This window comes from Mesoplodon bidens (genome assembly GCF_964165515.1).
Source record: "Mesoplodon bidens genome assembly, chromosome: 10".
Classification (NCBI taxonomy): Eukaryota; Metazoa; Chordata; class Mammalia; order Artiodactyla; family Ziphiidae; genus Mesoplodon; species Mesoplodon bidens.
The window spans coordinates 185,864-208,100 of record NC_138172.1 but is presented as its reverse complement, the minus strand read 5'-3'; the positions used below and the strand labels follow the sequence as shown (position 1 = coordinate 208,100).

The following is a 22,237-nucleotide window of genomic DNA, read 5'->3' as shown; positions in this document are numbered from 1 at the left end:
GTAGAGCCCTGAGGGGTCTGTCTACACAGCTGCTCGGGGCACCTCCCCCAAGGTCCTTGTGGCCAGTGGGCCTATTGCAACACGTGCCACCACAGGGCAGCAGAGGGTCTTGGGGGAGGGACGCGGTCTGGCTCAGGGCAGCCCACCAGGGTCCCTGCTCTGCCAGGGTTCACAGCTCTGCCAGATCTCTGGGGCCTCAGATCTCCAGCCAATGCCTTCCTACAACTGATGGCTCCTGAGATACGGCAGGCTGGGCATGCCCTTGCCCGCCCCAAACCCACCATATCCATTCTGTTTTGCAAATCACTCTGGCCCATCTCTCTGGCTGCCTGTGTGGCGGCTGCCCTGGCATTTCTGGCCTCCGGAGTGGAAACAAAAGGCCTTCGGACAGCAAGGCCACGGCGGGGGCCCTCCTGCCCGGCGACAAGCTGGGACCTGCAGCGCGACCTGGCCCCAGCCCGGCTCCCCAGGACCCAGAGAGAAAAACGGGTTCCTGAGGCCAGCTCAGCAGGCTTCCCGACACCGCTCGGTTCATCTGCCAGCAGCCCCCTTCTGGAAACACCACCCCGCCTCCTGGGGCACCTGATCGTCCCCAGTGGGACCACCTGGCTCGAGGAGGGCGGGCAGCAGCTCTCCTCCGCGCCTCACCCCCACCCGGGTCATGAGCCGGAGCGTCCCCGACCCTTCCCTGGACTTCCGACGGGGCCGAGGGTTTAACAGAAGGGGAACGTGAGACAGGAGACTCTGGCAGCCAGAGCCAGGCTGGGCGCCCCCCGGCTCCTGGGAGCCGCGCCCCCCGGCTCCTGGGAGCCCCGCCCCCCGGCTCCTGGGAGCCCCGCCGCCCGGCAAGCAATTGGTGCCCTCTGGGCCAGCCCAGGAGCAGCTGTTACCCTGCGGAGGCGGCTCCGCTCCGAAGCACACCCTCACTTGGTGCCTCGTCTCCGCCCACACTGTTCCCTCCACCCGGGCACCTCCCCCGGACGCCTCCTCCCCCGACAGTCCCTCCTGCCTCTTAAGCTACTTCCTCTGAGAAGCCTCCCCTGGGCCTCAGGCCATGGTCACACTGCCCTTCCGGGACCGCGTCCTCCCGTGAGGAAGGCCCGGGACAGGCAGGTGGGTGCGGGCGAGGTCCCACCTGTACAGGAGGCGGCCCCGGTCCCGCGCGCTCATCTTCCCCCACAGCCCGTGCTCAAAGGCGTCCTTCGCAGCAACCACGGCCTTGTCCACGTCGCTGACCTGGGCCAGGGACACCTGGCAGATGACCTGTGGTGGAGTGGAGCCCTGAAGCCCTGCCTGGCCACCTGGGCAGCCACGGAGGCAAAGGTCGGCGGACAGGAGGGCATGGGCAGGGTCTGCACGACGAGGGGAGATGGGGCCTGCAGAAGGGCCGTGTTCCTACGTCCCGAGGGCCTTCCCTCTACTCTGCCACTGACCCCAAGCAGGGCGATGGACTCAGGCTGCAGCCATAAGGCCGAGGGTCAGCTCAGCGTTTGCAAACCGAGAGCAGAGACCCATACATTTAGTGAGGCGCAGGCGGGAGGTTCGCTCCTGAAGTTACATAAGCCAGCCCAACGCCCCTGCATTCCACGTCCCGAGGGTGCCCACCTCCTGACGGCACAGGCCCCCATACCTCCCGCCACGTGGACGGGGTGGGAGGGCGGAGGCCAGCGCCTCCTGGCTGGTCACCACAGGTAGGCTGTGCGCTCCCTGTCCAAGGCCTCGGCGCCAGGCATCCACACGGCCTCCTGCCCGGGCTTCCCAAAACTGGCCCCGAGGTTCTGGTGGCAGCGCCTGAGGGCACCTGTCTGGCTCCACACACCCTGCCCGTCACTTCCTTAAACTCCCCTCAGAGGACCATTCTGAGGCCGTCTTCTGCGGTGCGCATCTGTAGGAAGGAGTGTGTGAGCGTGCACAGAAGTGACAGTGCCACACGTGTGCACTGAGCACAGCTACAGCCCGGGCGTCCCGACAAACCCAGGAGGTGAGCCGGGCCCTCCCGACGCTGGGGTTATTCGTGAGGTGTGGAGGGGAGGGAACGGCCTCTGCTTCCTCCTTTGGAGGGCTTAACTGTGCCGCAGACCCTCCAGAGTCCTCCCGCGTCCCCATCACCCTCCCCACCGCATCTGCCTCTACGCCGTTCCCGTAGGAAGGGCTGGAGGCTGACTGCAGCGTTTTCCCGCCCCAGCAGAGGCCCCCAGCCGGGTCCCAGAGGCCCCCAGACTGGGGAGGGGGAGTAGATGGGAGAGGGGGCATCGGGGGCCTGTGCAGGGCAAGGGGGTGCCAGGCCTGCACTCACACTTCCATCTGTCGGGTTGATGGTCTCATAGGTCTTGGAGCCCTCGGCGTCCACAAACGCGCCTCCGATGAAGAGCTGGTGGGGCATTCGGAGGGTCAGCTTGTTCACGGTCTTTTCCACCTGGGGACGAAGGGCCACAGGCCGGAGCTGCCGTGTGGATTCTTCGCGAACGGCCATCCTTGATGGGCACGACCCCATCAGAGACACAGGGACCACTCGCCCTGCCCACCCACCCCCAAATACACAAGCAAGGGCCCGGCTACTCGGTCTCCTCGTCGGATGCAGCCCTGCTGCCCAGGGAGCTGTCGTGTGGGCAGAGGTGGCAGCTGAGTGATAAAAAGACATGGAGGGCCAGACTCCGCAGCTACACTGCCCGGCTGGAGCCCCGGCTCTGCCACTGACCTTGGGCTGGTTGCGTGGCCTCCGCACACAGGAAGCGCCAGTGGGCAGACAGCACTTGCGGCCCCCAGACGTGATGCGGCCCCCGCTCACTGCCCCTCGGGCCTGCAACCCCACGATGAACGCGGAGCCTCTGGGATGCCGGCCCTCCTTCCGCAGTCATTTGTCCACAACCCTAAGGCCAGCGTGGTGTCCACCCTGGTCACCCATACTTTCTTCATCAGCCCTTGTTCCAAAGCACCAGCCAGACAAACTATCACAAAGCTAATTCCCATAGGAGTTGGTAGTCTACCGAGATACCCCAGGGATGGTTTTTCCAGTTTCTTTTAAAAATACATTTGCAGTTAGTTACTGCCTCATACTTCACATATCCAAGTTGAATGTAGAGGATCATTTGTTTTCCTTATTGGGAGAACATTCCCAATCCCTTTCTCTCTCTCTCTCTCTCTCTCTTTTGTTTCAACCAACAGAATTTCACACAGGTGACTGGTTGCACAGGTGACGGAAAAGCTGAGAAGCCACGAGTCAAGCCAGAGGTCGACACCAGCAGGAAGCCGCTCCCATTGCTGGGAGGTGGTGGAGCCAGGACTAGGGGCGAGGGTCACCCGGGGGTACAGGATGAGTTGGCAGGGCTGGAAGCCACGCCAGGAAACCCACCAAAGGAGAACGGGGGTGGAGAGAGACGCACACTGTAAAAGTCTCTCCTTAATACCCCGGCTCCTGTCTTGGGACCGAACCTGTTCCCTAGACTGAGTCTTGGACAACAATTTCCTCTGTTGAGTTTGTCCTACCGCCTGGCATCTTTAGGCTATTTGGAATTACCAAGGGAAGCTTGGGTCACTAAAGCTTCTGGACATCCAGGCTTCCCCCAAGTGTCCTTGTGGATCCACAGGTATGGGTACCTGAGGGGTGTGCAGGCCGGGCCCATGTGGTGGGCCCAGGACTCACGTGGTTGATGACACCCAGGCCGGGCCTGCATGGGGGGCCCTGGACTCACGTAGTCGATGACGCACTTGCTCTCCTGGTTGTCCCCTCGCATCTTTCTCACTAACAGCTGGATGAAGTCCCCGAAGGTGGTTGCCATGTAGATGTCTTCATTTTCTAACTCCAGGCCATCACACAGCTCCTTCACTTCCTCAACCAGCCTGGAGGGAAGATGGAAAAGCGAGGGCCTGGAGGAGGGCTGGCAGACCTGCCTGGTTCTAGCGACAGAGGTGGTGGCTCATCTCAGCCCCCGAGGCGTGGGTGTCAGTCTAGAGTTAGGGTTAAAAGCCCAGTCCGTGGATTCAGAGGCTCTGGTTTCAAGTTCTGGCTCCAGCACTTATGAATTTGTGACCTTGGGCAAGTGACCAATTGCTCTGAGCCTAGTTTCTTTGCCTGTAAAATCGGACCAATCGTGGCTCCTCTACTATTTCCTGATGAGTAAATGAGACAATCCACGTGGTAATAATTAATAGAAGATTAATAATAATCATTGAAAGACAGTGTGAAAAGAATGAAAAGACAAGCCACAGATGGGGAGAAAATATTTCCAAATCACATACCTGATAAAAGACTCGGCATCAGAATACGTAAATAATTCTTAAAATCAATTCTAAGAAAAAAATCCAAGTGAAACTAGGCAAAAGATTGACCAAGGCAGAAACGTGGATGGCAAATAAACATATGAAAAGATGCTCCACATCACTCGTCCATAGGAAATGCAAACCAGCCACAAGGAGATTCGGCTCCGTACTTAGCATATCTCAACTTAAGAGCCCGACCGTACCAACCACTGGCGAGGATGCGGAGCACCTGAACCCCCGTGCCCTGCTGGTAGGACTGTAACACGGTGCTGTGGAAGCCACTGTGCAAAGGACTTTGGCAGTTCCCTAAACATTAAACATATACTTCCCAACACTTTTAGGTATTTACCCAAGAGAAATAAAAGCCCATGTATAGACACAAAATGGCAGAGCCAGAAGCTCCAAAAATCTGTCTCTCCACCTAAACAACCAGTGAACAGGCAGGACTTGTCTGAATCAAATGCTTTGGAATTCTCGAGTCTCGTCGACACTTGCAGCTTCCAGGGGAGAATGTGGTGACGAGCCGGGGTGTGGCAGTAACTTCCAGCCTTTCCACCCCCAGGGCAGGAGGCGGCATGGCAGCAGGTCACTCCTGCGTGGCCTCCTGCAGGCGGGGGTTGGGGGGCAATGAGGACCTCGTCCTCCACACATCTGGGTCGTGGGTTCCAAGTGCTGAGGCTGCTTTTGATTGCTGAGGGGCTGGCCCAAAGGCTGGCCAATCCCATACATGCTTTGCATAGTGTGTATGACCATACGGATAACAGAAGAGAAACTTCAGTGATTACACACAATAAGGAATACACAGCATGCAAAGAAAAGTTTGGAAAAGTCACAAATGGATGGCTCCAACCCTCAACAAGCAAGATTTAACAACCTCCCCGGAGTGAGAGAATCAGATTCTCAGAACTGACACAGCATTACACTCAAAATGTCCAATTTGAGCAAAACATTGCAAAACATAAAAGAAACAGGCCCATTTACAAGAAAAAAGAATTTGGAAGAAACCATGCCTAGGGATTATTATCAAAGACATTAAATCAACCATCTTAAATGTGTTCAATGACTTAAAGGAAACTAGGAAAATGATTATGAAAAAAATGAGAATATCAAGAAAGAAATAGAAATCATAATAATAAACCAAACAAATTCTCAAGCTGACAGATACAATAACTGAAATGAAACACTCACTAGAGGCTTCAGGAGCACATCTGAACAAGCAGAAGAAAAGGTCGTGAACCTGAAAGTATCCAGTATGAGGAGTAGAAAGAAAAAAGAATGAGGGCTTCCCTGGTGGCGCAGTGGTTGAGAGTCCGCCTGCCGATGCAGGAGACACAGGTTCGTGCCCCGGTCCGGGAAGATCCCTCACGCCGCGGAGCAATTAGGCCCGTGAGCCACAAATACTGAGCCAGCGCTCTAGAGCTCGCAAACCACAATGACTGAGACCCTGAGCCACAACTACTAAAGCCCGAAAGCCTAGAGGCCGTGCTCCACAACAAGAGAAACCACGACAATGAGAAGCTGGCGCACCGCAATGAAGAGCAGCCCCCACTTGCCACAAGTAGAGAAAGCCCGCGTGCGGCAACAAAGACCCAACACAGCCAAAAATAAATAAATAAATATACTTTTAAAAAGTAAATAAAATAAATAAAAAAATAAAAGAGCCGCACGTTGTCTGATCTTCCTCCCATGAGGGGTGAGTCTCAGTCCCGCCCCTGCCCTTGAATCTGGGTGGGCTTGTGGCCACTGAGACCAGTCAGGGCAGTGGTCCGCACCTGTCTGCTTGCTGGCCTCACGTTTGCAGAGCCGGGAGCCGCCAGCTAGACGTCCAAGTCCCAGCGTGGCCGCTCTGGGGCCAGGATACAGCCTGGGCGGGGGAGGACATGCCCGCCCAGCTGTCCCAGCTCCCGCTGGTCCACTCCTGGTGGGCCCGAGGCCTGCACACGTGAGTCCTTTCTGGATCCCTGACCCACATGGTTTCCTGCCACTCCATTTTAGGGTGACTCCTGACCCAGAGATACCTGGAACACCACCCCCACTCCAGGCCTTACCTGACGACGTCCACCGACGCGGCCCCCGCCTTGAAGAAGTCAGTGGAGTCTTCCACCTCCAGGACGTTGGGGAGAATCCGTTTCCAGGCACCCTGGAAAGCAGGAGTGGTGAGCACACGGCTCCAAGGGCCCGGGCGCGAGCGGCGGGGGTGAGAACAGCCCCGGGTGCCTGCACACTGCCCGGCGCCAGGCTGGCCCGTCCACTCCACTCTCTGATGCTCCCGGGTGCCTCATGGTACTGGGGTGATAGCCTCCCTGGGGAAGCAGGAGCCCAGGCTGCTGTCCACACACCCACCTCACCTTGACCGCAGCTTCGCAGGGGTCCCCACACTGGTCCAGGGGTGGCGGGAGGACGGATGTGCCGGAGCTGCTCCTGAGACCCGCCCCCCGCCAGCCCCACCTGGAGGGTTGCCCGGGGTGGGTGCCCCCGCCTGACACTGTGTAGGGGTGCTGCCACGTGGAAGGGACAGCAAAGTGGGGGGTGGTTCTGTGGGTGAACGGGGCCACCGAGGGGGCTCGGGAGCCCTGGGTCTCATCCTCACAGAGAGGCTGGCTGGCTCTGTGCCCCTCTGTCCCGGGCCTGTGGAGGGCAGTGGTTCCTGCCCCCGGCCTCGTGGACGAGCGTGGACAGGGCAGTGAGAGCCGAGTGGGCAGCACAGGAGGGCCATCCTTCGGGTCACGACGGGACACAATGGGACGACTGCTCTCTGGGCAGCTCCCAGCCGGGCCTTTCAGGGCAGGCGCCGGGAGGCCCATACTCAGGCCGGGCTCCAGGCTGTGGCCCAACCGGGACCAGCCTCCAGTGACCCCTAGGCTGACCCTGCCTGGCCTCTCTCAGGAGGCTGCCCTGGATTTGCTCCCCACTCCCATCCTCCTGGGGACCATCAGCAGCCGTCCCGAGCCATCCCCACCCCACACAACTGTGCCTTCTCCCCGGGCCTCCACCCAGGCTCTCACCCTCTGGTGACATGCTTCCTTGAACCCCCAGCTCACACTTAATCCTGGGCATCCTTCAAGGTCAACTGCTAAGTCACCTCTTCCCCCAAACCTTCAGTGACTGCAACGCTCGCTCAGCCTGGGGCCAGCAGTCACTGTCGCTGTGTGGGTGCTGCACGCCGGCCCTCCTGGGGTGTGTGGAACCCGAGTGGCCGCATGGCCTTGTCCAGGCCCCAGCTCGGCCCCTGACAAGCCGTCAGACGCAGGCAGCCTCCCCTGCCTCGGTCTCTTCATCTGGGCAAGGGGCTGGGGGCGGCCCTGGGAGCATCCCTGGAATGAGGCTGGCAGAGCTCAGGGTGCAGGAGCCCATGCTGCCTCAGAGCCCGTGAGGCCTCTGCTGCACATCTGGAAGTCAGTTTAGAGTAACCCGGACACTCTAGAAGCATCTGCTTTTCTTATGACTGTTGGGCTCATGGCCAGTGGTACTGAGGTGCTAACAGGTGCCACTAAGCTGTTACCTCTTCTGCCACCAGCCTCAGCCATCCCGGTACGGCTCCCCCGTCCCCCCTTGCTGGGTCCTGCATCTGCACTGGTCATGAGCACCCAGTGGCCCCGCGGCCACCGCCTGGCCCTCCGCGGCTCCCCAGCTCTCAGGGCCTCGGCATCTGCTGTGCCTGCCGTCTCTCTCCACTCGGGTCTCAGCACAAACCACCTCCCTAGCCAGGGTGGCCTTCCCCGAACTCCCTTCTGCAGCATCCCGGCCTCCAGCCACCTCGTTCCCATCACCGTTACTGCCCTGTGAGCACATCTCCCGTCGGAAATTATTTTATTCCCTTGCCTGGTCGTTCGCCGGCTCTCTTTCCTGTGAGAAGGGACACACGTGACAGCAGAGACACTGCTGACCATCACACCCTTAGCGTCTGCACATGTATCTCAAATAAGCAAACCCACAACCGAATGACTGAACAGCTGAGAATCCATCCAGCGCCCTCTGAGCAACACAGCTAAACACCCTCCAAACCACGCCTTCCAGGGAGAGGTGGGTGGAGCAGAGAGCAGGAGGGCGGTTCTGGGAAGTGGCCAATGCCTGGACGCCAGGTGGGGGGCACACCGGGCCTCCGAGAGGGCAGTGGTGTCCACCAGCACATGGGCGGGGGGGCCCGGAGTCCAGGGCGGCCGACTGTGACACCTATGCTGGTGACCACGTGGGGGTCTCCCTCTCGGGAGGCCTTTCCGGAAGGTTCCGGCGCACATGCCCTATGGCAGGACAACTGGGTCCTTCAGCTATTCTATTTGCCCCCTGTTGACAGCGTGTCCCCAGAGGAGTAGGACCCGGCAGCCGAATCCTAGGTCCCAGGGGCACAGGAAGGAGGGGCAAGGGGCATCAGGAAGCCCCGTGACAGGAGAGGACCAACACTGTGCCCGGGGCCAGGACACGCGTCCTCAGAGGGTGTGCACGGCCCAACCCCAGGGGGCGCGAGCTGCGAAACGCACCTGCTGCGCACGACCTGCCCCGCCAGACAGCAGCCCCGCAGGCGTCCCTCACCCGCACGGCCTCCGCAGGGACCAGGTCCCCCTCCGTCAGCGCGAGGCCCACACTGTCGGCTCCCCTGAAGAACTGCGAGGCTGGGGTCACCTCGCCACCCTCCAGCTGGACGTTCTTCACCAGCAGCTGCACAAGGAAGGCTGTCAGGACCCGAGGCTGCCCGAGCAGTGGGCACACGCTCGTCTCCACCCTCCCTGGAGGCAGGCCCGGGAGCCCAGATCAGGCGAGGAGGCCGCAGCCAAAGGGACTCGCTTGAGCTCCTCCCCTGCCATCCACGCCACCACGCTCTGAAGCTCGGAAACCTGTAATGGTTGGGTGACCCTATAAAACTGATGCCTACTCGTTAGACTAAAGCAATTCAAGCACTACCTTGAAAGTCAATGGAGAAAGCAACTCATCACCCAAGAGCCCAGCTTCCAGAAACTCCCTAGAAACCTGGCACAGGTCATCAGGTGCCCCTCGGGGCAGAGAAGCAGGCGAGCTCACGGCAGAGACCGCGTCTCTCGGGTAACACTAGTCTATGAAAACGGCACCTTCTGCACACACCGGACGGAACCAGAGCCAGGTTCCCAGCTGACTGCCCACCCCTGCTGTCTTCCAAAGGTGCTCTGGAGCTTTCTGGAGCTAAAGCCCAGCCAGGCCCCAGCTGGAAGTTCCTGAAAGACGCTCAACCAAGGGTCTCCGCGAAGGCTGCTCCTTTACTTTGCTGGCCTCACGGATTCAGGGTGGACTTGGCCCAACCCCCCCGCTTCCTCCACCTGCCCCCAGTGGTCTACGCCTGCGCCCTTCTCACTGGCCGCTGTTGGTGGCTAAGCACGGTCATGGTCATGCAGAGAAGCCCAGGGGCTATGCCTCGCTGCCTCTCACCCTTCCCCGGTGGGGGCGGAAACCCAGGCCTGAGTGCCGTGAGGATGTGGGGGCACAGTCGGCAGAAGCAATTCACAGCGCACAGCCTGCCCGGGGGGCAGAAGGAGGCTGTGCGGCTCCAGAGCCTGTACCTTGGCTGAGTGTTTGCCTCTGCCCTAGCCGCTTCCCTCGGTAACTCACAAGCACTAGAACTCTTGTTTCAAGATCTGTTTTGGGAACATGATCCGAGACAGATACGGAGCGTCTGAAGGCATCAACCATGAATACCTGAAACACCCAATCACTGCAGATTGCGGGCAGCCTCGGGCCAGCGGGGTGGGCACCCAGCGTGAACTCACGCCAGTCCGAGGAAAGCTGCCCCACACCCACCTGGCCTGTATGTGCCACCGCTACCAAGCGTTCAACATCCACAGTGTATGCTGAAATTCCCAAAAGTGTTCAAAGACCCCTGCCTGTCCTCCTCCTTCTCTGCCCCTGGTACCTTAAGGCCCAGATTTGCCCACCGCTGCGTGGGTGAGCACTAAGGCAGAGTATCACGGCTGAGCGGTGGGCCTCAGAGCCAGAGAGCTAGGGCTGGACCCCCAGCTCTGCCACAGGCTAGCCTGGGTGAAGATGGGCAGGTGATTTAATCTCTTTGCTTCAGTTTTCTACTCGGTAAAATGGGTATAGTACTGATACATGTCTCATACGGTTGTTAGGAAAACTAAATTAAATCATCCAGCTGTTTTTGAACAGTGCCTGGCACGCAGGCATGCTGTAAATATTTAGTTGCATAAATCGTAGCTGTCACTCTGAGCTGCACTCCTCTAAGGTGACTCAGAGCACGTTATGTGCCTGGTGTGGCTTCCTTGTTCAAAGAGAAGGAAACTGAGGCACAGAGATCCAGTGACCATGCCCTGGGCACCCAGACTCCAGGTCCGGGCTCCCCGGAGAGGGCCTCCCCAACTCTGACACCCACCCAGGGCACCCAGCTTGGGTGGGGGCACCTGGGCAGGAAGAGCCCAGGGCCAGCGTTCCCGGGACAGGGGAGAAGTATGCCGGCCCAGCAGTCAAGGGGCTTCCCTCCTGGAGCCTGGGGTCTCCCTGTGGGGCCCGAGCCCCCGGACAGGCGTGTGTGGCCTTGAGCCTACAGTACGGACAGGGGACCCACAGCAGCAACGTTACCATTCGGTCATCATTCCCGAAGAGGATGAGTCCCGCTCCGGTGACCACCCCTGGCCGGTGGGCTCCTGGGATGAGCAAAGTTTCTCCCTCGGGCACCAGGCCTTCAGTGCTCAGCGTCGAGCTGAAAAACGTCAGCTTCTGTTGAGGACAGGAAAAGCAGAAGGAGCTGGATGAGAGAGGCCCACAGTGGTGGGCCAGGAGGGGCTGGGGGGGCTGGGAAATCATGGGGTGGGGGTGAGGGTCAGGGCACAAATGGGGGCACAGACGAGACCTGGAGAAGGCACTGAGGCCTCGGAGGGGCCCTACATCACCGCACACTGGCCCGTGACCTCCGACGCGGGGGGACAGACAGCGGCAGGAGGTCTGCTGCAGCATCGCTGAGTGAGGGTGCTGCCTGGGGACACCACCAAGCCCTGGCTACTGTGCAGAGGGTCTGGTGGCGGCGCAGGCAGCCTGTGAGCAGGGGTTGGGACAGTCAGGGGCTTCGTGGAGGGCAGGGCTGCCCTCGACGGGGCTCAGCCAAAGGGCCCCACCCCCGGGGCAAAGGCAAGTCAGGGCTGGGCCTGGGGTCTCTAAGAGCAGCTCAGATCAAACACAAACGCAGACCAGCCTTCAGAAGTCCCTGAGCAGACAAAACCAGTTCAGTCACAGAAGCAGAGCTTAATTTAGCTGATTTTGCAAGTTGGTCAAGACCAGCTTGGCCTTAGTCACGCCTTGCTTGGGTCTCTGGAAGTTGTAAGCAAAATGTGAACTGTTCCTCAAAATGGATACGAGGTAACCATTAGCCAAATCCCTATCGTTTGAGGACATTCTTGTTATAACCAGTCACCGCCTCCTCAATTCACAAGCTCATCAACAGACCGCGTGTGGTCTGAGGGCTCCCGGTTCCGGAACTGTCTTTTCTGTGTGTGCACAATAAACTAACTGAGCAGTACTTCGCCGATTCATCGGTTTTACTTCTGCTATTTCGGAACTTTTGACAGCCCGGGTCTGAGAGTCGAACAGCCAGCACAGCTCGACCCCAGAGCTGCCGCTGGGCCTGGCGGCCTCGCTCTGCGCCAGACCCTCTCCTTCAGCCGCGGGTCCTGAGGGAGAGGCCGAGGGGCCCGGGGGCACCTGGCTGGGGTTGGGGGTCTGGGCAGTGGCTATGTACCGTTTAGTCCAGCCACATTCTGATAGCTGTGCCGCCGGGGGACACACACGGAGCACAGCCCGTCCCGGCCACGCAGGGACACACCTGCCCACAGGCCTCCGTCCAGGCGCCCGGCACCTTGTCATTCCCGCGGATCCAGTTATGAATGGCCTCTGCTGGCTGCTCCCAGTTGATCTGCGGGGCAGGACGTGTGTGCTCAGTGGTCTCTCCCCTCTCCCTGACCATCTGGGCAACACCTCTGGCCTCCCCTCCTGCCCTGATGACCCTGACACTGCGTGGAGCACTGGGCACGGGCTGGGAAGTCTGGCTTCCTCTCGACTCCAGTCCAAGGCCCAGAGCTGGGCTGGGCCTCCCCCTGGCAACCCAGATCTGGGTGCGCGTGGACCCTCAGTCTTCCACGGGATGGGAACTCCAGGATGGCTTGGGGGAGACAATGTTCTGTGGTCAAGGTGGCCAAGGCCCTACACAAAGGGCAGCCTTGTCCCATCCCGTCCCTCCCCACCTGGCGGCCTCTCCTCACTTACAGGGCTCACACAGATCCCGACAGAGCACCCCGCGAGCCCTGAGCACAGCTACAGCCCATGGGCCCACCTAGGCTCCCGACCTGTGACAGCCCCAAGGAACTGAATTCCCTCTGGTGTCTCATCTCAGACATGAGGAGCCAGCGCCACAGCTGGTTTTTACGCCCTCCCCGCTCACCAGCTCTTCTCCCTGAGGGCCCCGCCTACCTCTTCCTAAGGAAGAACCGGGAAGAACCCAAACAGACCCTGTTCCCTGCCTGTCCAGGTGCCACTCGAGCCTAGCTCCTGCTTCCTGCACTGGGGCTGCTCTTTCTTCTGGCCTTAAACAGGTACGTCCTGGCTGCCCATTTTCCAAAGCCCGGGCACAGGCAAGCTTTGGGTGGGCAGGGCCCTGGCACTCACCTGGGCTGTTTCCTTCTTCTGAATCCCCTCGTAGGTGGCGCCGTCCTCAGGCTGAGGGAACCTGGGGGCTCTGCCCTCAGCGATCAGCTTCACGGCCTGAACCTGGGGATACACGGGTTGGTTGGGTGTCCCCAACATCAGGGCCCCCCAACTCCCAGACCCTGGGTTCACACTGAGTCTGGACCAGGCCACTCACTGAACAGACCCACCTGGCACCACGTGGGCACGTGACGGGCACCCACGGAATGGGTGCTGTAGGGACAGGTAAAATTAGCTCGAATCTACTTCCAGTCTGAGCAATGAGCGCAAGACCCCGCCCTCTCTCCCACACAAGGCCCTAGAAGATCATGTAAGCTAAAGCCCTCTACGGTGTAACACACACCAACGTCCACGTTTTTGTCTAAAACCTTCTGTGTCTCTTAGGGAGAATGGCTCCTGGACTGCGTGATGGGTTTGGAGGTCCCTAATAAGCTAAGCAGGAAGCAGTTTCTCTGCTCCAGGAAAGAGGAAGGTTGTGGAGAAGAAGTCAGGGAGGTCGGGGAGGAGAGCCAAGGCGCTGGGCCCGGAGGGAGGGAAGGTGGTGGTGGGAGCCCCCGGAGACCCAAGGCTGAGAAGCCGGGAGAACTCAGAAGCGCCTAAGGCGGGACTGCCCAGGGGGAACTTCCGTGGTAATGGATGTGTTCCACGTCAGCCCCGGGTGGTTTCTGGGGACCTGAAATGTAGCCAGCGAGCCTGATGACCTTGATATTTAACTACAAGTCATTTAAATTAATAACCACCCGTGACTAGCAGCTGCCCACTGGACGCCGCCCTGAAGGACACTCTTGGTTGTTTTCTGTAGGATGAACAAGATGACCCTTTCCTGCCTCTCACATCAAACCTCCAGCAGGTCTCCCTGCTCACTCCTGTGAACAGATGGATACAAGGCCGCATAATGGGGCCCAGGGCTGGGTGCGCAGCCACTGCTGTGCTATGGAGATGTCCCCATCTGACTCCTGTCCTGGCCGGCCTCCCCCCGCTGGACACACCACCTCTACGGGGCCTGCACAACCAGCTCTGACATCAGCCTTTTGGGTCGGCCCTCCTCCTCCTGCGGGAATTCAGTGCAGTCACCACACCTGGGCCAGCCTTGGCCAGAAGCCCCCAAGACCGGAACATGTGACAGAGGCTGCCAATCAGAGCACTCCCCCATGCCGGCCAGTGATTGGCTTGGGGTTATCCCATGACCTAAATCGGCCAATCAGAGTCTCCTCTGATTTTTTATTCATAAATTCTGGGGGAAAGAGGGTTTCTCTTCCCCTAGAATCAAGAGGTGTAAAACTTGAGCCACCAGTGACTACTTTTCCTCCCATTTAAGGGCAACCTGAGGATGAAGCTAATCAAACGGAGGAAAGTAGAATCAGGGTGAAGAAATAGAAAGACAGAATCCTGTGACAGGCCTTAAGCCTCTGGATTCAGCCAGGCTTGATGGCATCCTGGCCTGGAGTCTTCTATCTTAAACGAGCCAAAAATGTCCCTTTTTGGCTAAAGCTTGTTGAGTTGTTCTGACAGTTGTAAGCAAGAGTCCCGCCTACACAATATTATATGTCCTAATCCTGCCTCTGAAACCCTGAAATGAGTGTTCTCCCCCTCCAGAATCCTGGCCAGCTCAGGGCAGCAGGCTGGAGCTGGGCGGGGCAGGATGGGGTGGGGTGGGGGTGCCAGCAGGGGAGGCCCTGGGGGCAGCCTTACCATCCCTTTAACGCCTTCGGGGAAGAGGAAGCGGCTGTACAGCGTGCTCACAGTGTCGTCCGGGAGTATCTCACACTCCTTCTGGAGCAGAAGGTCCCCGGTGTCCAGACCATCATCTGCCCAGAAGATGGTAAACCCCCCCTTCTTGTCTCCATGGATGAGGGTCCTAGGGAGCAGAGAAGTGGAACCTGGGTCCGGACGGAAGGACCACGGAGAAGGAGGCCCTGGGGGCTGCCCCTGTGACCGACGCCGCCCTGCAGCGCACACCCCCATCTCCCCAGGGGAGGACTGAAGAAGGAAAATGGTGTTTACTGATGCCCACTGTGTGCCAGGTATTGTGGTGCTAAAAGCCTTAATGCCTCGTGTAACTTTATACTGCCCACTAGTGTTAACAGCATCGTATGCCCCTTTTACAGATAAGGAGACTGAGGCCCAGAGAAGGGAGGAGACGTGACTGGAGGTCAGGGAGCCTGAATCCTAACCCGCTCTCTTTTCCAGCTCAGACGTCTCCCCTTCCTGACTGCTCCTCTGAACGGCTCCACCCTCCACATACATACATCACCTCTCGTCTCAGACTATCTTGTTCAGGTAATTCTTTCCTCCATCTCTCTTTCCAAGTGGGGGGCTGCTGAGAGCACCAGTAGCCGGTGGGGGTCAGAGCAGGCCTCAGGGAGCCCCTCAGCCCACCCTGCCCCAGCAACCCTGCTGCCAGACGGGAACGCTTTGCGGTTCACTGTGGGAATGCAGGGCACACGGCGCTGCCTGACCCCAGTTCTTGCTCAGGGATCGCGCTGCGATCCACTGCGTGGACGCGTCTGGCAGGCACCGCGTGACGCCTGCTCCTCAGCCGCAGGGAAGAGCTCTGGGCTGAGGGACGGGGATGATTCAGGCAGGTGGGATGTCTGGGCCCTGTCTCACCAGTTGATGGCCGAGGCCCCCCGGTGCCGGGGGAGCAGACTCGGGTGGTAGATGATGGAGCCGTGGCGGGGAGCGCTGATGATCTCCATGGGGATGAACTGGCTGCAGAAGGGTAGCACGTTGAGCTCGGCTCCCAGGGCCTGGTATGTCGCCACCACGTTGGGCAGAGCCTGTCCCCTTGCCCGCCAGTGGGGGAACTTGAACACTGGCACTCCATCCTTGTCGGCCTCCAGGCCTGCGGGGCGGCGGATGAGAAACTGCTCCCCACTGCTGCACCCACTGCGACTCGGCACCTCTGCCTGCCCCGCAGGGTGGCTCCCGCACCTCCTCCCCAAGCCTGTCCCCCCAACCTCCCCCGCTGCCCAGCCGGGCTGCTCTGGGCAGCCCAGAGGGGACGGCGCCGGCCCACGCCCAGGTCTCAGGAGCTGCTGTGCCAGGACTGACCTCTGCTGACTGCCTCCCTCTCCCAGACGCCTGCCTGACCCCTGGCCTCTTTAGCTGCCCAGAGCAGGGTGCCCTCCCCGCAGGTCTGACGTGCAGTCTGCAAGTCCCCAAGTTCTAGAATGCAGCTTCCTGCCTGCCCCTGCAGTCACTAGCTGCTTCCTCCGAGCTCCCCTCTGCCTGCCCCTCAGCCCCTGTCCAGCACTTCCCAGCCCTCAGTTCTCTGGTACACACCTGGCTGATGTGTGGCCCTGGCTGACCTGACCCACTATCGGTTCCTCTGCCTCTGGGCCCTGGGTTCAGGGACGCGGGTCAACATGCGCAGACCAGACCATGCTTGCAAAAGTTGTCCCCACTGTGACCAGGACATGTGCTGGACATCTGAGGTCAGGTCAAGAAGCAGCCCCAGCCAGGCTCAGAGCTGCTGTCAGGGGTCCCTGAGTGGCTACGGGCAGGACTCAGGCTGTGCTACGGGTTGTGGTGGGCTCAGATCTGGAGCCGAGGCCTGGCTGGCATGGGGGCAGCCTGCACTCTCCATCTGGGGAGACCGTCTATTCCTAATGCACCAAGCCCTGGGGCCTGGCAGCCCCGCGAGGCCCCTTTCCTCGTCCGTCCGGACCCACATTCTGAATCCATCAGGCCTGAGAAGGACCCAGGAGGGGCCTGAAGGTCTGTTCGTCAAGCTGAGGGCCCTGCTTCCTGTTGCACTGCTGAGATGCCCTCGGGAACTTGTTAGAAATGTGACTCCCAGGCCCCTCCCATCCCTCTGAGCAGAGAAGCCGGCGGGCCGGGGGCAGTGTCGGGGCCTCAGCGCTCTGCTCAACAGGTGCCCCCCGAGACGCGGTGCAGGGCATGCTCACGTCTGAGAACGCTGGCCGTGGTGGCTCCCGCCTGGGGGCCTTTTCAGAGCATGGGTGCTGCGGTCGGGGGGGAGCCCAGAGTGGTCAGACTGAAGGGTCCTGGGAGCAGGCCAGGCTTCTCCACGGCCCTTCTCCAGGACACAAGCCCCACCCCGCAGTCCACTTGGTTCCAGAAAAGCCCAGCGGCCCACTGGCACCTGAGCAGGACCCGGGGTGGACCATGAGTGGCCGCTTCTGTCCGGGGAAGCCCACAACCCCACACAAGACCCTGCAGACTCTGCTCCCACCACTGCCCAGGGGGCACCCCCTCTCCGTGCTCCTGGGCCACGCACTCACCCAGGGGGTCCGCCTTCCCATCCTTGTCTGGCACAGTGAACACGCCCATGATCTCGTGACCCTCCTCCCTCAGGCGGCGGTAAACTTCCTGGCCAAAGAGGCTCTGTCCGATCACTGCGATCTTCATGGCAGCGGGGCCGGGGCGGGAGTGCCTGGGAAAGGAATACGACCTCGGCGTCAGACAGCACTTGTGGGCCAAGGGGGCAGCCCACCCGCCCCCACCCCAAGCCCTCAGCCCCGCTCTGGGCTCCCTGGGCCGCCGGCCACTGCGGGGAGGCGGCCGCATGAGGAATGAAGGAAGAGGTTCTGAACGGCGGGCCTGTAGATGCCGCAGCGTGTCGCAGGCGAGCGCAGCCTCGGGGACTCCTCCCGGGAACCTCCAACACCACACGGGGCGCTGTGTGTGGTGTCTTCCCAGGCGTATCTGAGCATGTTTCTGTAACTAACCAGTCCTGTGACCTCGGTCAAGTCACAGCGGCTTCAGTTTCCTCACTTGTTGATGAGAAAGATGCTCCTCAAATGCTTCCAGCCTGCAGGCCAGGCTCTCCCTGGGCAGGAAGCAGCAATGGGCCTGGACTTCGGCTGCATAGAGACAGATGCCCAGTGGACGGGCAGAGGACAGAAGGTGGGGTGGGCGGTGCGACAGGTGCCACCGGGCTGCGTGGGAAGACGCGCGGCTGGACCAAAGTTTGCTCGTTCATTCACCATGCTCGTATCCGTAAAACCTATTATCTAGTTGATATGTTTCTTTAAATTATCTATCTACAAAAATATACATTTTATTGAAGTATTACATGCTTCGGACATACAGAAAAGTGTACACACCGTAAGTATGTAGCTCAATGAATTTTCACAAACTGAACACACCAGTATAATCGGTGCTCAGATGAAGAAACACTCCAGAAGCCCATTTAGATAACAGAGAGGTAGGACATGGGTGCACCCCATTTACACACATGGAATCACACTGCGTGATGCTCTGTGGGTCGTTTCCCCTCAGCACTGTCCATGTCGCTGTGCTGTGTCCATTCTCATTGCTCCACAGTTTCCCTGTGAGTGTAAATAAATACGCTCATGTATCCATCCTACTGCGGGTGGACATTCCAGTAGTTTCCAGCTTGAAGCTATTACCAAGACGGATGTGATACAGATTCTGGCACATGGTTCTTAATGAATACAAGAACACACTTCCGTTGGGTGTGTACCTGGGAGTGGAATTCCTGGGTCCCAGGTGTGAAAATGTTCAGGCTTACCAGCCTCTGCCAGTTTTCCAAAGTGGTTTTGCCAATTTCCATGTGCTTTGCATTGCAGCCTCCTCTCTGTTCATTTTACTATCCTGCTGACAGGGACTGGAGCTATCCTGCTGGGGTTTCATTGGCAATTCCCTGATGGCTGATGAAGGTGAGCACCTTTTCCTACGTTTATCAGCCACTTGGATTTCTGTCTGTCTGTTTTTTCCACTGGGTGATCTTTTCCTTACTGATTTTGTAGGAGGTTTTTGTTTGCTTCGTATTGTTTCATTTTATTTTTAAATAATCTAGACTATGAGTCCTTTGTCAGATATATTTATGAAAAACATCTTCTCCAGTTCTGTGGCTGGACTCTTTACTCTGTGGTGCCTTTTGATGAACACAATTTCTTAAACTCAGTATAGTACACTGCATCAAAATCTCCCTTTATGCTTAGTGGGCTTTCTATTCTGTTTAAGAAATCTTTGCTTCCTCCAAGTTCCTAGAGATGTTCTCTTCGCCTTCTAAAATCTTTATTGTTTGACAGAGGCGCAAAGGCAACACAACGGAGCAGACGGTCTTTTCAACAAATGATGCTGGAACAACTGGATGTCCAGATGCAAAAGATGAATCTAGACACAAATCTTACACACTTCACAAAAGTTAACTCAGAATGCACCACAAACGTAAATGTAAGATGCAAAAGCATAAAACTCCTAGAAGATAGCACAGGAGAAAACCTAGATGACTTTGAGTATCCAGTGACTTTTTCGATACAACACCAAAGGCACGATTCAAGAAAGAAAAAAATAAGCTGGACATCATCAAGATTAAAAAGTCTGCAAAAGACACTGTCAAATGAATGAGGATGGTGGTCCTGTGTGTGTGTGTGGTATGTGTGTGTGTATGGTGTGTGTGTGGTGTGTGTGATATGTGTGTGAGGGTGGTGTGTATGTGTGTGTGGTGTGTGTGTGTATGGTGTGTATGGTACATGTGTGTGGTGTGTATGGTGTGTGTGTGGTATGTGTATGTGGTGTGTGTGTGGTATGTGTGATATGTGTGTGAGGGTGGTGTGTATGTGGTATGTGTGGGGTGTGTGTGTGTGGCATGTGTATGGTGTATGGTACATGTGTGTGGAATGTCTGCATGTGTGGTGTGTATGCTATGTGTGTGGTGTGTATGGTGTGTGTGTGGTACGTATGTATGTGCATGTGTATACTGGCAGAGAAAAAGCCTGGAAGGACTCACACAGAAATATTAAAAGTCACTAGGTAGGGTTTTGGGGTTTGGAAGTCTTTTGATGATGGTAATTCTCTTTTTCTTTCCAGAATGTTTTATTTTTATTTTTATTTCTTTATTGGGCGTATATGACTTGTGGAAAAATAAAGGGGACAAAGAAGATCCCTTTGGAAGCAGGGAGGCAGGGTCAGGGAAGCCACCTGTGGAGCTGGCGGGACAGGAGCCCTGGGCAGCCTACCTTGGGCTTTGGCACCAGTTAAGTCAGATGGGGGAGGCGCAGAGCCCACGAGGGCCTCCCGCCAGGTTGGCGCCCTCAGTGCCCTCCTCCCGGGGACGCTGTGGGGCTGAGGTGGCACCAGGGGGACCGTCGGGCTCCCGAGGCCCCCCGCCCCAGCCCGGCGGCCAGACCTTGCCCGGGGGTGGGGGTGGCCCCCTGCTCCGAGCACACTGAATTCTGTCTCCGGTACCTGAGGGAGATTCCGCCTCCCCTAGGCAGGTGGCAGGTGAGGGGCCTGGACAGATGCGCCAAGGGCCCGGGCTCTGAGTACACGCAGCTAGTGCAACCCCCAAACCAGGTCGTGGGGCGGGGCTGGGGTTCTGGGGTCCCAGCTCCCCCTCCCCGCCCCCTCCCCCGGCGCAAGAAGGACGGGCGGCACGGGCGGGGGCGGGGGCAGGGCTGGACCTCTCCAATCACAAGAGGTCCTCGTTCTCGGCCCCCAAATCTGGCCAATCAGGGGGACCATTCCCCATCCCGAAAATGGGGTGAGGGTCTTGGTCGGGGGCCAGGCGGCGCAGCGGGGCAGGACCATCTAGTCACCTTCGGTTCGTCTCTTTCCCTCTCCGGCCTCAGTTTCCTTTTCTGCAAGCGGGGCTGATCACGCCCCCCCAGGCCGCCCCCCACCCACGCCACCGCCGCGCGATCCTCCACAGGCCCTGCCCCGCACCTCGGTCCCGTAGCCAAAGGACCCCCCGCCAGGCTGGAGCCTCGGCTGCCCCCAGGGGAACCCTGACTCGCGTCCCCGCGGCCAGGCTCGCGCGCCCCCAGGCGCCTCCGCCCAGAGCCCCCGGAGCCCCCGGAGCCGCGAGCGGGGGCGGCCTCCCTCCCTGGGGCGCCGGGGAGTGGGACTCACCACGTACGTACGGGAGGAGCGCAGGCGTCGCTGGCCAGAACGGACCTCTGAGTCCGGGTCCGGGCAGGAGACAGCGTTGGCGCTGGCGCGGCCTGGGCGGTGGGGAGGTGGGGCCGGCCCCTGCCAGTCTCAGAGCCCCGGCCAAGGCCAGAGCCCGGGAGGGGAGGGGCCGGGGCGGGCGGAAAGTCCCGCCGGGTGGGGTGGGGAGCGCGCTCCCGGGCTGCGACCCCTCCCGGCTTCACAGGGCTTTGCAAAGGCCCCGTGGTTGTGAGCACCCGCAAGCTGACGGGATACGGGGAAAGTGGCCGGGCAGGTAACTTTACTCACTGGCTCAGGAACTCTCCACGTGCTGTCAAGGTCTTGCTCCGGGAAACCCACGCGTACTTCAGGAGGCTCCTACTTCAACGTCACACGTCACATCTTAAGGGAAGCTTTCCCTAACCACACCCCCGCTAGGAAAGGCCCCCTCGTCACATGACCACAGAAGGGCTTCAGAGCTCCTTCAGGCATCCTCTCAGCCGCAGGTTTATCACTGCTTTCACTGATTATCTGACTGGCTCCCCTACTGGAACACGAGGTCAAAGACGGTCTCAGTCGCAGGAATTCCCCAGCACCTGGTGTAGTGCCTCGTGTTTAGTAGGTGCTCAATAAAACGTGTGGAATAAACGGCTGAATGTGAGGAGCCTGGGGTGGGAGAGTTGTGTGAGAACGTTGAAGCTGGAATAGAGAACGAAGAGTGACAGGTGACACTGGAAGAATGGCTGGGAGATCGGACACCCCAGAAAAGTGTTAGGAAATCAGAGAAGAACCCATAGTCTTAGGGGGTGTACAGAGAGGAGCGGAGTTGAAGCAGCCAGTCTGGCAGCACTGCCACCTGCTGTAACACGAAAAGCAGAAAATGTGCCGGGGGACCTGGGCTGTCCAGCTAGGGCAATTTCCAGGCAGAATGTTGACGGTGCCTCCTGACTTCTTCTTGCTGCTTATACTAAAATGTGAGAGAAGACAGATAAGTCACAGGAAGACTGTTAAATAAAAAGGAACCAGAACTTGCTGGTTTTCAAATTTCCTAGCTTCTCTGCATGTCAAGTGATGCTAAAATTAACACACAACTCGCAGGTGAAGGGAGACATGAGGCATGGCCATGGCAGGAAAAGAGGCTCTAAAGATGAAGCCCACTGTATGCTGTAAGATCCTTTGTTAAGTTCTCAAGAAGGTCCAAAGTGGTACCTCAGAGTATTCGGTTCAACAGTAGGACTTCCGGGAAGCTTAAAAGTTGTCATTCAGGGCGTCCCTGGTGGCGCAGCAGTTAAGAATCTGCCTGCCAGTGCAGGGGACACAGGTTCAAGCCCTGGTCTGGGAAGATCCCACATGCCGCGGAGCAGCTAAACCCGTGCGACACAACTACTGAGCCTGCGCTCTAGAGCCCACGAGCCACAACTACTGAGCCTGTGCACCA

General features: G+C 58.8%; 1 protein-coding gene across 1 annotated transcript in view; it reads right to left on the bottom strand.

Annotated features, from left to right (window-relative positions):
• Window positions 1-20,961, bottom strand: part of ALDH1L1 (aldehyde dehydrogenase 1 family member L1) — a 40,998-nt gene extending 20,037 nt beyond the window's left edge. Inside the window, exons 1-12 of the mRNA XM_081246498.1 lie at window positions 20,782-20,961; window positions 17,184-18,233; window positions 15,547-15,781; window positions 14,629-14,794; window positions 12,898-12,999; window positions 12,059-12,148; window positions 10,822-10,959; window positions 8,791-8,916; window positions 6,309-6,400; window positions 3,693-3,840; window positions 2,297-2,416; window positions 1,136-1,263 (exon numbers count right to left, since the gene is read on the bottom strand). Coding sequence (XP_081102624.1) covers window positions 1,136-1,263; window positions 2,297-2,416; window positions 3,693-3,840; window positions 6,309-6,400; window positions 8,791-8,916; window positions 10,822-10,959; window positions 12,059-12,148; window positions 12,898-12,999; window positions 14,629-14,794; window positions 15,547-15,781; window positions 17,184-17,469 — 1,631 coding nt within the window. The 5' untranslated portion in view covers window positions 17,470-18,233; window positions 20,782-20,961. The remainder of the gene's footprint in view (window positions 1-1,135; window positions 1,264-2,296; window positions 2,417-3,692; window positions 3,841-6,308; window positions 6,401-8,790; window positions 8,917-10,821; window positions 10,960-12,058; window positions 12,149-12,897; window positions 13,000-14,628; window positions 14,795-15,546; window positions 15,782-17,183; window positions 18,234-20,781) is intronic.
• Between the last annotated feature and the right edge of the window lie 1,276 nt (window positions 20,962-22,237).